General features: G+C 30.1%; 2 protein-coding genes across 2 annotated transcripts; both read left to right on the forward strand.

The window, feature by feature from the left end:
• Positions 1 to 5921: 5921 nt before the first annotated feature.
• On the forward strand, positions 5922 to 8757 carry LOC124844091 (uncharacterized). Its single transcript, XM_047320949.2, has 6 exons — positions 5922 to 6175; positions 6267 to 6391; positions 6460 to 6556; positions 6656 to 6765; positions 7805 to 7879; positions 8518 to 8757. The coding sequence occupies exons 1-6, from the start codon at positions 6106 to 6108 to the stop codon at positions 8566 to 8568; spliced, it is 528 nt and encodes a 175-aa protein (XP_047176905.1). The 5' UTR covers positions 5922 to 6105; the 3' UTR covers positions 8569 to 8757.
• Positions 8758 to 11065: 2308 nt separating this feature from the next.
• Positions 11066 to 13959, forward strand: LOC124844089 (uncharacterized). Its single transcript, XM_047320948.2, has 3 exons — positions 11066 to 11299; positions 11869 to 13267; positions 13646 to 13959. Exons 2-3 carry the CDS (start codon positions 11909 to 11911, stop codon positions 13667 to 13669), a joined length of 1383 nt encoding a protein of 460 aa, XP_047176904.2. The 5' UTR covers positions 11066 to 11299; positions 11869 to 11908; the 3' UTR covers positions 13670 to 13959.
• The last annotated feature ends 1603 nt before the right edge of the window (positions 13960 to 15562 follow it).

A 15562-nucleotide genomic window follows, 5' to 3' on the forward strand; every position in this document is an offset into this window, starting at 1 on the left:
ACTCAAGTGGTATAGAGCATCAAGTGTAACTCTGACATTATTGGGCACTCACTTGATACTGAGCTCTAGAGTTCCAAGGCGCCTGGTGATCCCCAGGGCGTTCATTTGACATTGAGCGCTAGAGGATTTGACATTAGGTGTCACTTGGGTTTTTTCTCACGGACTATCTCGGTAAAATTTAGATTACAGTTTTGTTAACCATTGGATCGAGCTAAAATTTTGATAGATAGTTATGGTTCTTCATTTTGATAGGTAGTTCTTGACATATGGTTCTTCATTTTGACAGGTAATTCCTGACTTATGAGTCTTTATTTTGATAGTTGAGATTGTTAATTGGAGGTTTCTGAAAATAAAAATGCATTTTATCGTCATGAATATACTTAACGGAAATATTGTAATTGAATATTATGTTAATCCAATAGAAAATAATTTATGAAACATTAACATGTAAATTGAAAGAAATAATAGGTGATTAATGTTATGTGATGAATTTAGATTAAACTAAAATACATATGTATGATATGATGTGATGATTTAAAGTTATATGTGAGTCATGTGTGATATGTTGTTCTTTGGTTATTCTACCGTGATTGTGTTTACCAAATGTTTATTGTGAATTAGGATGAATATGAATTGAACAATAGAATAATTATTTTTAGGGTAGAAATATTACAATGGAGAATACTACAATCAATAAATATAACATCGATTAAAACAAAAACGAATGTAATGTGTTCCTACGAATCAACTAAATGTTTGTTGAAATATATATTGCATATCGACTCTTTGGAATAACCTTTGTAATATGTAAACACTTTTCGGTTGTTCTAAATAACAAATATAATGTATTATATTTGTAAGAGGAAAAATATGAGTTATATGTATATTATCTTGCAATTTACAAATCAATAACAACTAATTAAACTAAATTGTGAAAAATGAAAACTCAATATTGGCCTAATCTAATAAATAATTAAATTTTCCTTAAAGATAAATATTTATTAATAATTTCATCAAAATTTTCATACATCAAATTATATCTAAACTAACCACGACTAATAATGGGAACTAAATTCATTGTCAAAGTAACACATTATTTCAAACACAACTAATGTTAATTTCTAATACATAAAAAATAAAAAAATATTCAAATATAACCAATCTATTATTGTAATGATAATTTTACTGCAAATAATGGTAACGATTTATGGCAACTCCCATTATATATTACAATGGTGACAAAGGTAAATGACCTAATAAAAAGTTGCATCGTGGAGTGTGGTGGTGTAAAAACGTTCTTATAATTACGAGTGCGGTAGTATCGGTAGTATTGGTGCAAACATATGACATGACGTTGTTTCACATGGACTAAAATACAATTTTAATTTACAATAAAGAAGTGAATATGAAAACCTTGTTTTAAAAATTTACTTTAGAAAGTTGAATTAAACTCTATTTTTTAATATAGTATTACAATCCAGAATTAAAGTTTATCTATTATTTGTTAAATCTATTATTTTATGAAATATAAAATTATTAATTAATATCTAACCTCATAATATAATATATATATATATATATATATATATATAATATATATTATATATATATTATATTATGATATTAATTAATAATTTTATATTTTATGAAATAATAGACCTAACAAATAATAAATCTATAAAAGAATGTAATAAAAGTTTCGTATCAACTTAAAAATAAAATTAATTTATAATATAAATCAACCATACCATCAATTTTTTTATGAGATTATGAAGAAACAACAATCTCACAACTATTCATTACGTTCTCGTGGTTCACGAGTGGAAGAGCACCATGATGGTTTGTCGGTGAAGAGAAGTTTCGAAATGGATTTTTGAAATGGAAGTGTGCCCGAAGTGAAAATGCAAAAGTGTAAATTTACAAAAATGGTGTAAGAGGAAGACACGTTTAAGGATTGATAGGTTTAAAAGGATGATTTATATATTGTTATAAACAATCAATGTAAAAAGTCAATAAAAAAAATACATAAATTCACATATTAAACAATATAATATAGTTGTTTGTACATAATTTACATCTGTACAATTAATGTAATAGCTATTAGTTGCACCAAAACTAAATTTATTTGTGGATGTAAAATAAACGTTTTTCACTAATGGATACGTCAATATATACTAATAAAAAAACAATTATTTGATTAACTAATAAAACCACGAAATAATATGTAAGATATAAAATAAATAAACCAACCCATTAATTTCCGTGGTTAAATACACTGAGTCAAATAAGTATGATTTTAAAATAATTGATAGTTTAATTTATCTTAACGTGGTTGATTTAAAAGTTAAATGAATGATGAAGGTCGAAACCTAAATATCCCACCATAGAGCTAACTGTGAGTTAGATCAGCCATTCACATCCCTCTTTCATATTAAAATTCCCTGACATAAGTATTAATTGTATTGACAAAAATGTCTCAAATAATAGACATTTCTTTTGCATATTTAACAAGCTACAATGCACAATTAGTAAATCTTAATAGACAAACTAAATTAGGTAGGGTTTGGTTTGGATTGATTGTTTATTTAGTAATATAGTATCAATATAAATTATTTATACTTTCATATTACTAATCATAAAATCTTATCACAAGTTACTTTAAAAATAGTCACGTAAATTTTAAGATATTTTTACAAATGTTATTTTAATAGTGAAGTTTTATAAAATCTGCATGTTTATTATTTTTTTTCTTATATGCGTAAGTCAATAAATAATTTATTAGAACAACGTCTTAAATTTACAAATAAATAAATTTATCTACTTTTTTATTTTTAATCTCTATTTATAGGTTTTGATGTAGGTATGAAATTAACAAAAATCATGATCCAAAATCTATTAAACTATGTTTATCGATAACTTTGATTAATTTGCGGTGTTTAAGGATGACTGTCGTAATGTTATGATCGTTCATATTTTTTTCTTTATGACTCATAGTTGATGGATTGTGTGATCGATCAGTCTCTTTTATGGTTTTATCCGATCGGTCGATACTTGACTGTCTGATTATACTATACAACAACTAAAAAATTAAATATGTAATTAAATTTTTACTTTTAAGAAACAAAGACATATACCAAACTCGTGTTTTAAATTTAAAATTCTCATCAGCACATTATCCCATTCTAGTAAATTTTCTTATAAAATCTATGTTAAATTTAAGATCTAATTGATAGTCTTTCAGAGATATTCTAAAAAAGAAAAGATGAATACAAAATGGCTGATAATGTAATTTACATAATCTATAATTTTGTGACTTAATGTGGTAGATTTTTTTAATTCTTAATTTTTTATGATAGACAAATGATAGTAGAAATAATAGCAGTAATAATAATAATAATTAATAAATAAAGTTAAAGTATAACCATAAAAGTAATTATTCTTTGACAAAATAATTTTGATTTCTCATGTATTTTTCTTTCTAGTTTTCATTTCTTATCACCCTAAACCCTAAATGTAACATCCCATAATCTCACACTTCATAATTCATAATTGATATATTTTAACATTACATTTAAGGTAACATCCCATAATCTTACACTTGATAATTCATAGTTGATATATATATATATATATATATATATATATATATATATATATATATATATATATTTAAACTTAGATTTCAACTACAAACTCATAAATATAACTCGAATTCTTCTAATTTATTCTTCTATCTCTTTCTTCATTGGCACTGAATCAGACGATATTTCTTCATAAGCTCCCGTATAACGAATTATACAATCATCGCACATACACAAACACAAACAAGTAGGGTGAGCTAACATGCAACAAATCATTTATAAAACATGCATAATTACTTTGATACACTCAACAAACCTCATATAATAATTATGTCAGACACCCTCGTACCATCATACAAGAATCGCATCATAGATACTCATCCCATCATACCACAATCCCTAATAGATATTCATCCCACAATACCCAATAGACATTCATTCCACAATACCTAATACACACTCATCCCACAATACTCAATAGACATTCATTCCACAATACCCAATAGACACTCATTCGGATGATACGTTGATGAGCGGTCACAGGAGGTTATGCACTTGTGATGACTTGTACTTCTTCTTTCAAATACACTTCCAAAATACTCCATACAATCCACAAGGTTAGTCCTCAACACTATGTCCAAAACCGGCACATAGACCAGGACCTCCTACCCCTCTCACCACATAATTCATCCTTCTCTACTTGAGACTGGATGGTTATTAGAGTATCAGGATAACCTCCAACAACAGAACCCTCAACATCAACATATACACAAATACCATATCATTACAGAATCTCTCCACGAGACTCATACCATGCTCATATTCCTCAACTCATATTAGACCATTACAAAATCTCCCCATAATACTCATATCATGTTCATATGGATAAATTCAAATCCACTATAATAAAATACAATCATCACAGAAATCATACAAAATGAATATATCACAAAATAAATTAACAATACTAAAATATCACCATAAATGGTCACCGGAGAAGAATCAAATGTTTGACGAATCAAACTCACCATAGTACATATGACTAGTCACAACTTACTGGATTTGACCAGGGCTGCTCTATGATCAGGGATGTACCAACTCCAGTTTTTAAGATTCCTGTATCCTACCATCACAATTATAACCTTAATATAAACGTTCTGGAGAACTAAAGAGTTGAATTTGGCATAGCCGGTTAGACATCTTCTTATCCTTCCAGAAAGATGAATCCATCACATGTTTTATATCAATTGAGTATAATGCATAATAGTTTAACAATACTTATCTGTTCAATAGGATTTAAGTTAAAAACCTATCGAGTAGACTTCCAGGAAAGAGAGGTGTGTCACCATGGACAACTTAAGTACCAAGTCTTTCCTTAGCCAAAGTGTTCCTCAACTAGTTTTTAACAAATTTCTTATTTACAGATTAAAAACAACAACATATAATATTAACACATAAATTCAATATAGATAGATATATAACAACCACATATGTTTTTCATTAACAGTATTCACATAAAACTTCAAAACATGAATAGTAATAAAACAATACTAAATCATAATATAAGAGCTTAGAAAGGTTAGCTATCCTACCTATATTCCAGACTTAATCTCTTGTTCAAAATTTGTTTCCTCGAAAACCCTCAAGAACCTCTACTCTTCTTGCAACTAAAAATTTCTTTCTATCTCTTTCTTCTCTATTTCTCAAGATTTCTTGATTCTTTCTCTCTTTGTGCAGAATAATCTCCCCTCTCATGGCTAGTCCAAAATTTTTACTATTTAACAATTTTTTAATATTATTTTATTATATTAATATTTTAATCACCACTTGACATATCTGATCCCATGTTCTTGAAATCACCACAATTTTCTACCATTTAAGCTACCAAAATTTCTTATTTAGCTTTCCACATTTTATTTTTACTAATTAAATTTTCCATTCACATAAAATTGTTACTATTAATGTAAATATTTTTCATGGTCTTACACTAAATATGCAACAGAGGGTGTTTACTGTAAGATTATTTCAACGTATGTAATAAAAGTATGAGAGTTTAAAATTATAAATGATAAAATTTACTAAAAAGATTAGTTGGACATTTATATATAATTTTTTTATAAACCAAGTGACATGATATTTTTACTTAAAAAATGATTATGTATTTATATTTATATTTTAGAAAAGTTAGGTTTTATTTCATTATTATTATTATTATTATTATTATTATTATTATAAAAAATTTAAAAATAAAATCAAATATAAAATAAAAAAATGATTCTGAAAAATGAATTGATGGTAACAAACACCTGGTAATATTTAAGTGAATAAAGTTGGAGTTTGATAGAACGGAGAAAATGTTGAACGTGGAGGTGTTAGGCTTCCACATGGCGAAAATAGACCTTTTCAATTCATGGATGCGTAGCCGAAGAAAGTAGTTGGGGGGCAGTTGGGAAATGACGATGCAGTGTTCATTTCTTCTCTCTTTCTCTCTCACACACAGACACACACTTTCTCGCCAGAAGCCATGGGCAACACATCTTCCATGCTCACCCAATACGACATCGAAGAGGTTCAGCAACACTGCCAACACGCTTGTAACTAACTAACTACCTACCAATCCTTCAATTTTAATTTCATTTTCATTTTCATTTACTCGTCTTTGATTTTTCGCGTGTGCGTGTGTAGTTACGCAGCAGGAGATTGTTTCTCTGTACCAACGCTTCTGTCAACTCGATCGCAACAACTGCGGTTTCATCTCTTCTGATGAATTCCTCTCCATTCCCGAATTCGCCGTCAATCCTCTCTCTCAGGTCTCTCTTTCTCTCGATTCAATTTTCCATTCAATTCAATTGAGGTGTTCACATTGATAACATTGCAGAGTTTGTTGAGGATGCTGGACGGATTGAACTTCAAGGAATTCGTGGCTTTCTTATCTGCCTTCAGTCCCCGCGCCACTCTACACCAAAAAATTCTATGTAAGTTATTTTATCAAAATTATCAATTTATTTTCTCTTTGTTCAATCGAAGACAGATAAATCACATCATTGTTTTAATTTTACTTTTTCATTTTGCAGTCATTTTCAAGTGGTATGATACCGATTGCAATGGAAAAGTGACCTTCCATGACATGCTCAGGGCTTTAAGGGATTTGTCAGGATCCTTCATGTCTGAGCAACAGAGAGAGGTCACTTTATTCTTTTGCTGCCTTTTGCTGATGCTGTTCGGTTTTTCTTTTCTTCTCTTCATATAGCACACTGCACTTTCTTGCTTGGTTTGTTTGACAAAAACTTGGTTTTACCAGTAATTACGAAGCTGCTTTCACTTTGAGTTGAATTTAGTTTTTATGCACTGACCTTAGAGTATAAAAAGTGCTTTACTACCAATTGCAAATTCTAATTGATATGACTTTTAAAATATTAGTAGGGAGTGTTGATTGAGTTATAAACTTTTCGGTGCCTGTTTTGCATTCTTATAAACACAAAAGTCTTTTTCATGTACAAATCAATAAATTTATTATATATAACCGTTTGTATATAAATAACACAGCAAAATGTCCCTAAAGATGCTATTTGCTCTTTTATTTTCCAGTGTTAAAGATTGTGCAGGAAATTAAAAAGAAAACGTGATACTTCTGTAATTATTTGTATTAATGTGTCGTGCAAATCATAGAGGTATTGGCCTTTCACGTTCTATAGTTATCTACCAAACCAATGTTTGTGTTCGATTATTATTCTGGTCCACATGACATCAGAGGAAACACATTACAGCTTACTTCTCACCTTTGTTCCTTTGAAATCAAGTTTTGGAATTGGATGGTTCAAGCAATTGAATTTAGAAGCACCGATAACAATATTCCTTGTATATAAAGTATGAGCCACATAAGCCGGAAACTAAGCAAAAGACAATAAGAGTTTCTTTGAAAGTTGTTATCTATTACAAGGCTCTCGACTTGTAGCTCTAATTGCACTTTTCATGCTTTTAAAATGAAAGGAGAAGAGTGTTTCCTAGCTTCCAAGTTGTATCTGTGAATATGTTACCAGGTGAAAAACATCTTTATCTTTTTTTATGAGAAACATAGAAGCACAATCCTTCATTAACCAAGTATTTATATGAGGTGTATCATCCATGTATGTTTTGTAACATCTCAGATTGCCAAATATATAAAAGGAGGATGTGATCTGCTTATAACAGCATCATGTATTCTCTTTCCTTTGTATATACAGGAAGTTCTGACACAGGTCCTTGAGGAAGCTGGCTATGCAAAGGATTCTTCATTAGTCTTGTCTGACTTCGTGAAGGTACTGAAATTTGCTTGACTTGCCTCTCTAGAAATCTGAAGTTTAGTTTATACAATCTTTTTAATAGGCAAGTACACGCTAAGAGATAGTGAGTTGAGTCTTCTATTATTTTTGGTGTTTCTCCTTCATATCTATTATGATTTTACCATTAACTTCAAAGATATACCAAAATTTGATTTTAACTGTGGTTAGGGCCTTAACATAGATGTGAAGAAGGAAATTAAGTAACAATGCAAAGATGAGTTTATAATGTCAAATGGGAGTTCTATTTTATTGATTTATACTGTAAATTAGAAGGCACAGTTGCCCATATGATGCATATATATTATCTTGCAGTGGTAAAGGTCTCTTACATCCAATATTTTAAACCAAAATAATATTTTCACTTGGTTCATAGGTCGCAATTAGCATAAAACTCATGATTGTTCCTTGGTTAGTGGATATTGCATTTTCATACTCATGACTGTCTAAGGGTCATACAACAGAGTTCTAGCTCATGATTGTTTGAGGGTCTTACACCCTCATACCCATTCTTGTTTTACACCGCGCATACTTAATAAAACTGCTCTTAGTTTGACATTTGTTACTGTGCTACCTTTCATATGGAAATGCTTGACCATCATCCCTTTTACTGACAGATTCTTGGCAATTCGGGTTTGAAGATGGAAGTAGAGATTCCGGTGGATTAGAGAGAGGATAGCACTATTGCCTTGTATAATATAAAAAAAAATAAAATAGCTATCATGAGTACTCTATGAGTTTGATATGGGAGCTTATTGGTTTTGGTATTTTGATCTTTATTGTAATGGGTAATAGATTATTTATTGAGTGTTTAATTACTCTGAAGCAAAATTATAGATGATACAATTTTTAACAAATGCTCTCAGGAAGCAGAATTGAATTTCTGCATGAAGTTTTTTAATGTTTGGAAATTTTATTTCGTTATGAACCACTTAGGTTTTTTAAATAAGTTCCTCTCTCAATTTATACATTAACTTTCAAGTTTCAAAATACTATTAAATTCTTTTTAATTTGGTATTGATACTAATGTAAGGGACAAAGGACTTTTATGACTTAATATTATTTTATGTTAACCATAAAACTTTATATTTTTTATACATGACAAGTGATCAAAATAATAAAATAATTAGCATAAAAAATTCTACCATAAATATTTAATTAAAAAATATAAAACGTTTAAATATTAAAAAAATAATTAATAAAATTCTAATTAAAAATAGAAATTTAAAATTTAATTAATTCTTCATTATATTACATGTGCAAAGTACACACTACACTTTCTTTATACTTTTTTTTCTATTTCTATTTTTTTAACAGTAACATATTTCAAGGGTTTCTATCTCTTAACTAGTATCTTTAAAATCCACGACACTAATTATATTTTTATCAATTATATCATTCACACAGTATTTAATTAGTTTATTTGTTACCACACAGAAATATAATTATATTTTTATCAATTATATCATTCACACAGTATTTAATTAGTTTATTTGTTACCACACAGAAATAAAAAGTAAAATAAGAAATCCTATATATACTTTATTAAAATAAAAAATATTGCATTTGCAAAAAACATCCTTAAAACACTTAAAAAAATACAGAATAAATTTTGTGGAAATTGAATCCACAATTACTCAAATCCTCCTCTCAAATAATAATAGCAGTTAAAGTTCATTTCAACCTTTATTACTGACCTAACCTTACTGCTCCTGTCTACGAGCAATGTCCTAGTTGAAAACATAATTCGCTCTCAGTATGCGTTTAATGACAAATCATTAGCAAGTAGCTATAATATTTTATTAATTAAATACAAAGTAAATGCATTAAACATTTTAATATATACATATAAATTTATTATCAAATCAAATTACACTAGAAAGCGCAACGAAAGAAAATACTACAGCTTAAGATTATCCCATCTATCTAAAATTTGGCAAATGTTTACTACTGTTCATTCTCGTTCAGTGGTATTCTTACTATTATTTAGCTTTTTCTTTAATCTCCTTCACTCTTACTGTATATTATTCTTTTTCTTTTAACAAGTTGTCCTTCAATATTGACAAAAATCTCTTTTTCCTTCTTCACGGGACAATGCTGTTTTTGGCTTAATATATTTTTAGTCAAATAAGTAATAACACCAAATTATTTCTTATTATAACCTGGCTTGATAAAAAATATCAAATCATTTAAGAGAAATTTTTATAGAATCCATACATATGAGGGAAACACATTTGTTGTTATACACAAGAAGAAGCTCTTTCTTTTTTCATCGTCACTCATCAGTTGCTTGGGTTTGAAGGATCTGCAAGGCCTGGTAAATACTTCTGTCAATATAATTGACTCTGAAAAAATGCCAAACTATATATAGTGATTTCTGAAAAACAAAGAACAAAAAATATTGGTAATACGTCCTCGACCAGAAAATAAAAGTAAGTATATATTGATATTTATAAAATGAACAAAGTTGGTAAGATATTTATTTATTATAACTAAAAAAATGGATACTTATAAATTGAATATTCTAAAAAATGAACATTTTAGAAAAATTATCTTTAAATGTAATATAAATATTTAGAGAAAAAAACTAGTCATATATATATATAGTTATTGATTATTAAAAGATTAACCGTTTAAACATAATTTGTTTTGTGAGCTAATAATTTATAATATTATTCTTTGCCTTTTTAACGTGTTGTAGTTACATTGAACAACTAGATTTCATTAATCATACAAAGTTTATGATTTGTAAAGTTTAACCTATACGTATTGAAGAAAAACTTAGTTGTTGTATAACGGTGCTATACGGAATTAACATAAGAACAGTTTAACTAAGATCTTACTGTAATTGAATAATGATAGTAATTTATTATCAGATTTAGCTGTTAAAAGAAAAGCTTATTAAACATAAGAGTATAATTTAATGTAATAATAGTTGGTGAAATGGTTTTTATTTTAGCAGTGTATTAAATTTAACTGTTAAAATAGAAAGGAATGATTTTGTTTGATGCATGAGGAGGCAAGCAGGAAGCGCGTGTTGGAACATTTGATTATGCAAAACATCATCATAAGGTGGTCGTGGTGTGGCTCATTGTAGCCGTTGGAAAGCATGAAGAAACGACTTTTTGAAACACCAAACAGAAAATAAATAAAGAAAGAATCGAAAAGAAGGGACTGCCTATGAAAAGAAAACAAGAAGGGACCTACGAGGAGACCATGGAACAACACAATGACGCGAAGACAAAAACGTTAATGAACCTCCATTTTGTCTGTAATGTAACTGTACATCATAAGGAAACTCACTCTCTGTTCTTTCCCATGGTATTATCATCTTAGGGTTCCTCTTTTTACTGCATCGTCTTCCTCTGCAAAACTCAAACAAACCCCCAAGACACACAGGTTTCATTCTTTTCTTTTTCTTCGGCCTTTCCTTTTCAATTTCCATACAAGAAACATAGGGTTTGGAAATAAATAAATATAATTCTTGGTGGATTTTGGTTTCGGAATATATAAATATGTTAGAGAAGCGTGATGGTGATTTTTTGCGGTTGTGCAATATGTCCCTGTTTAAACCTCGCTTTCTCACGAATTATTTTCGAAAGAAAATATTGAAAGCTGCTATTGTTAAGGTTTTCTACTTTGTCTGGTTTTAGAGAGAATTAATATGCCTCAATTTGTTGAGATCGTAGGATATATAACCTTTCTGATCAAAGTTGTGTTCTTTTGCATGGGGTAAATAGTTCCTAGCCACAAACATAAACATGTGGAATGGACTCTGAAAGCTTGATTTTCATTTTAGGTTATGTGTTTATGATATTTTGCCTTGCATCCGTACCTTAGAGCCATGGTGTTAATATTTAATTATGAAATTGATGACTTAGGAAAGAAATAGAATTGTATTCTATCCAAGCATTGTTTTCTCGTACTGTGTTTGCAGTGAAATAGAAATTGTTATGTTTTTTGTTCAGGAATAAGTGATTGGTGATTGCTTAAACATTTAAACATCAAATGGTAGAGAGCAGCATGGCTGAGAGTGATATAACAGTCATGAAGGAGACGCTTCGTGCCCAGCAGCAACTTCTGCAGAAGCTGTATGCAGAGTTGGATAAGGAAAGAGAAGCCTCTGCAACTGCAGCTAGTGAAACCATGGACATGATACTGCGGTTGCAAGGAGAGAAGGCTGCGGTGAAGATGGAGGCGAGTCACTACAAGAGAATGGCAGAGGAGAAGATAGGTCATGCTGAGGCTACTCTTGAAGTTTTTGAAGAGCTTATGTATCAGAAGGAAATGGAAATTGCTTCTCTTGAGTTTCAGATATTGGCTTATAGAAACAAACTTCTCACCCTGGGGTATGATTTCAATGCCAGTGATCTTGAATTCACTGAAGAACTGTTGATGAGTAGAAGTGCATCAAATGATCAAGGAGAAAATGATCGAGCGAGTAGTAGCACGGTAAGAAGGTTGACTTCATTGCCCCCTATTCCGCTTAAGAATAACTTGAAATCTGCTCGGAAAAGAGAAAGATCACCTAGCCCAGTTCCAGTTCCAGTTCCAGATACGTTTCCTAGAATAGTGGAGAGTGATGGCCGAGAAGCCACTTCTCCAAGCATGGATTTGCCCACAAAATCAGAAGACTATGCAGAGGGAAGTCTTGATGCATACTGGAACCAGATCATGAGGTTAGATGAAAAAGTGAAAGTAATTTCAGATTGTAAAGAGTCAGAAGGAGAACAATGCACCACGTTGAGGAGCAGAAGAGGGAGATCGGGTTCAATATTTTCACAGGCAAACATTAAGTTAAGCACAGACCAAACAGATACTAGTTGCTCAGGGAAAGAAAATCAAACACAGGACAGAGAGGCTGTTGTTATTCCCTCGTGCTCGAGTAATATCCATGATGTGTTTGAAGTTCCACAAACAGGTGAACCTGGGAAAAGAAGACTTGAGAAATGGATTTCAGATGCAGATAACAGGTTAACAAAACCAGACCTGGTGTCTGACGAAATCATTGGATCGCATGTTAAATATGATATGGACAAGCTAAAGAGCATGCTCAGTGCAAATCTTGAGAGCAGAATACCCAGTCCAAAAGACATGAAAGCCATTGTTTGGAAGAAAAAAGAAGGGGTGGATGTGGATTGCAATGCTATAGCTGAGTTTCAAAAGTTGAATCAGAGAATTGATCAGCTTGAGAGGGAGACAGTCAGTGCAATGAAAGAGATTATGAATGAAGTGAAAGGGGAAGAGCATTTGAACTTGTTGAAAGATATATGCAGTCAACTCAAATCAATGGAATCAGAGATGAGAAGTGAAAAAACCCCAAAACCCCCACCTAAGAGGGATACTCCTTTGGATCCTATTCAAGAGGTAATCTATACTCTAATGCTTTTGCCTTTTCTTTTGAGAAAAAAGAACTTTCTGTTGCCTGCAAAATAGAGCCGAGATTCTCTGCTGGGTTTTTTGTGCTATCCTCTGCTGAATATTTAAAATATACTGATGTTGGTGTTTTAAAAATCTTTTTAAGGTTTTTTAAGACATTGAAATCAGTGCCTATCAGTGTATTTTTTGAAGAAACAACATAAGAACAACACAGAAAAACCCAACAGAGAATCCAAATTGCTGCAAAATGTCTCCTTTCTTTGATTCTCTCATACTGGTGGGCTATTTGATAATGTTTTACATTTGATGATTTTGTTCTTGATTTATTTGTGTTCTTCTTCACCTTTGAAAACATTATATGAACAGGCAATGGTGTACTTTTGGCTTTGATCTAGTAAATGCAGAATGGCCATCTCAGAGAAGCACTTAACTGGATGCAAATTAGGTGTAAGTATGGTTTGTCCAGAGAGAGGATTGAATGTATGTGGTGTAGGCAGGTAGAACAGATCTTCTACATTGAATATTAGTTATGAGAAATGTAAATAGACTTTCCTAATTCCATATTTTACAATTGGGACTGGTATGATGGTGACTTGACACTGTTGTGTTGTTAAGTATGGTGTCGTATGTTTTCCCCCAAACAATATACATGACTTAGTTAAATATACAAATGGTTTGATTAGAAAACACATTAGAAAGATATTATCATTCTAATGTTTATGACCTTGTGCTGAACTTCTTAGCATATAACTACGAATTCATATGTTGAAACATAAGTACAACTATAATTCACTAATTAATATATATATCATATGAGATTTTTAATATTTTTCATGTTGAGGATAACAATAAAATAAAATAATAACATAATAGGTCCAATAACAATTATAAAGATGGTCTATGAGATTTTCTTAGCATATGATTTAAAGTCTAATTCAAATTCAACTTATTCAAAAGCTAGTTGAAGGTGTGAAATTTGATATCCAGATAGTTTATTTAAGTTAGTTCTCAGCATAATCTTACAGTACAAAGTTCATATCTTGTACCATGTGCTTCAAGTTATTCTTATGTCTTGCTTTTCATTTTTAATGTTGTGTCAAGAGGTTTTAGGAATGTCTCTGTAACAAGATAGCTTTTGGAGTTTTTGAATGTGAAAGAAATTTTTTTTTTTGTGAGTAAATCTAACTACCATACTTTATTTTCTATTCTTTTAAGTTACCATGTTATGTTTCCATCAAAGAAGGTGCAATATCTAATAGTTAACTTCCTATACATAATTAAACTCGAAATTCAAATACTGGATAATTCTAAGAGCAACATAAATTGTTTGTAAATATGTTTTTTTTGGTGATGCAAAAATTGATTAACTACACTCACAATGAAAACAATATATGATCTAATGTGAGATAGAATAACATTATCTTTTTTACTTCTCAACTTTATTTGGATTAACATGTATACTTGCTAGTTTGCAAATTGTTTTACCTATTTTATTTAACAAGTCAGTAACGTATTTTTGTTGAAATATGAAAATCCTTTTCTTAAAATAGACTAAATAGACTACTTAAATTCCTACAAAATATTTTACTATCTCCAATACTTAAATTGTTTTACTCATTTTATCATTTTCAGTTTGAGTGAACCTTTTGGACACCAGACAAATCTTGTACAAATTTTCTTTTCTTTTCTAAAACTAATTGATATATATATATATATATATATATATATATATATATATATATATATATATATATATATATATATATATATATATAACATCCTAAAAATACAGTCCAAAACTATATAATAGAATAATCACATTAATTAATAATTCAGATAAGTCTTTAAACTAAAATAAAACCGGACGTACATTTACGGCCGAACGGCCTTACAAAAGAGTGATCATAAACTATATAAAATAAGCAAACCTGACCGAACGGTTTACAGAATCAAATACCGAATGGTCATACGTAATATAAGGGAAGGTGATCGAACGACCACCTTACAATAAACTACACTAATGACCGAACGTCCTACTCTTCAGTCTTCACTTCTACCTCGACCAAATTTTCTTCTTCTAGCGCCTCTTTCAACAGCTCGTCTCCTTCTGCTCACATTCACACGAATGATCATTGCAATGACAAAGACGGACGTACCAAAAAAGACAGGACAGGAAAACACAAGGTAAACTTATGTAATTTAATTCATGTATAGACATACATTTCACACAATCAAACACACAAGATATATTTCATCATAGGTTCATATAAATCATAATACTAG

The sequence above is a fragment of the Vigna umbellata genome, chromosome 1 (genome assembly GCF_029865625.1).
Source record: "Vigna umbellata cultivar VRB3 chromosome 1, Vumbellata_1.0, whole genome shotgun sequence".
Lineage (NCBI taxonomy): Eukaryota > Viridiplantae > Streptophyta > Magnoliopsida > Fabales > Fabaceae > Vigna > Vigna umbellata.

What these genes read in the sequence shown, in the direction of transcription:
- LOC124844091 (XM_047320949.2), top strand. Translation starts at nt 6,106, where the DNA reads ATGGGCAACACATCTTCCATGCTCACCCAATACGACATCGAAGAGGTT. An exon ending in TCTACACCAAAAAATTCTAT is followed by an intron (nt 6,557 to 6,655) that starts GTAAGTTATTTT and finishes TTCATTTTGCAG; the next exon opens with TCATTTTCAAGTGGTATGAT. An exon ending in TCTTGTCTGACTTCGTGAAG is followed by an intron (nt 7,880 to 8,517) that starts GTACTGAAATTT and finishes TTTTACTGACAG; the next exon opens with ATTCTTGGCAATTCGGGTTT.
- LOC124844089 (XM_047320948.2), top strand. Translation starts at nt 11,909, where the DNA reads ATGGTAGAGAGCAGCATGGCTGAGAGTGATATAACAGTCATGAAGGAG. An exon ending in CTTTGGATCCTATTCAAGAG is followed by an intron (nt 13,268 to 13,645) that starts GTAATCTATACT and finishes TTATATGAACAG; the next exon opens with GCAATGGTGTACTTTTGGCT.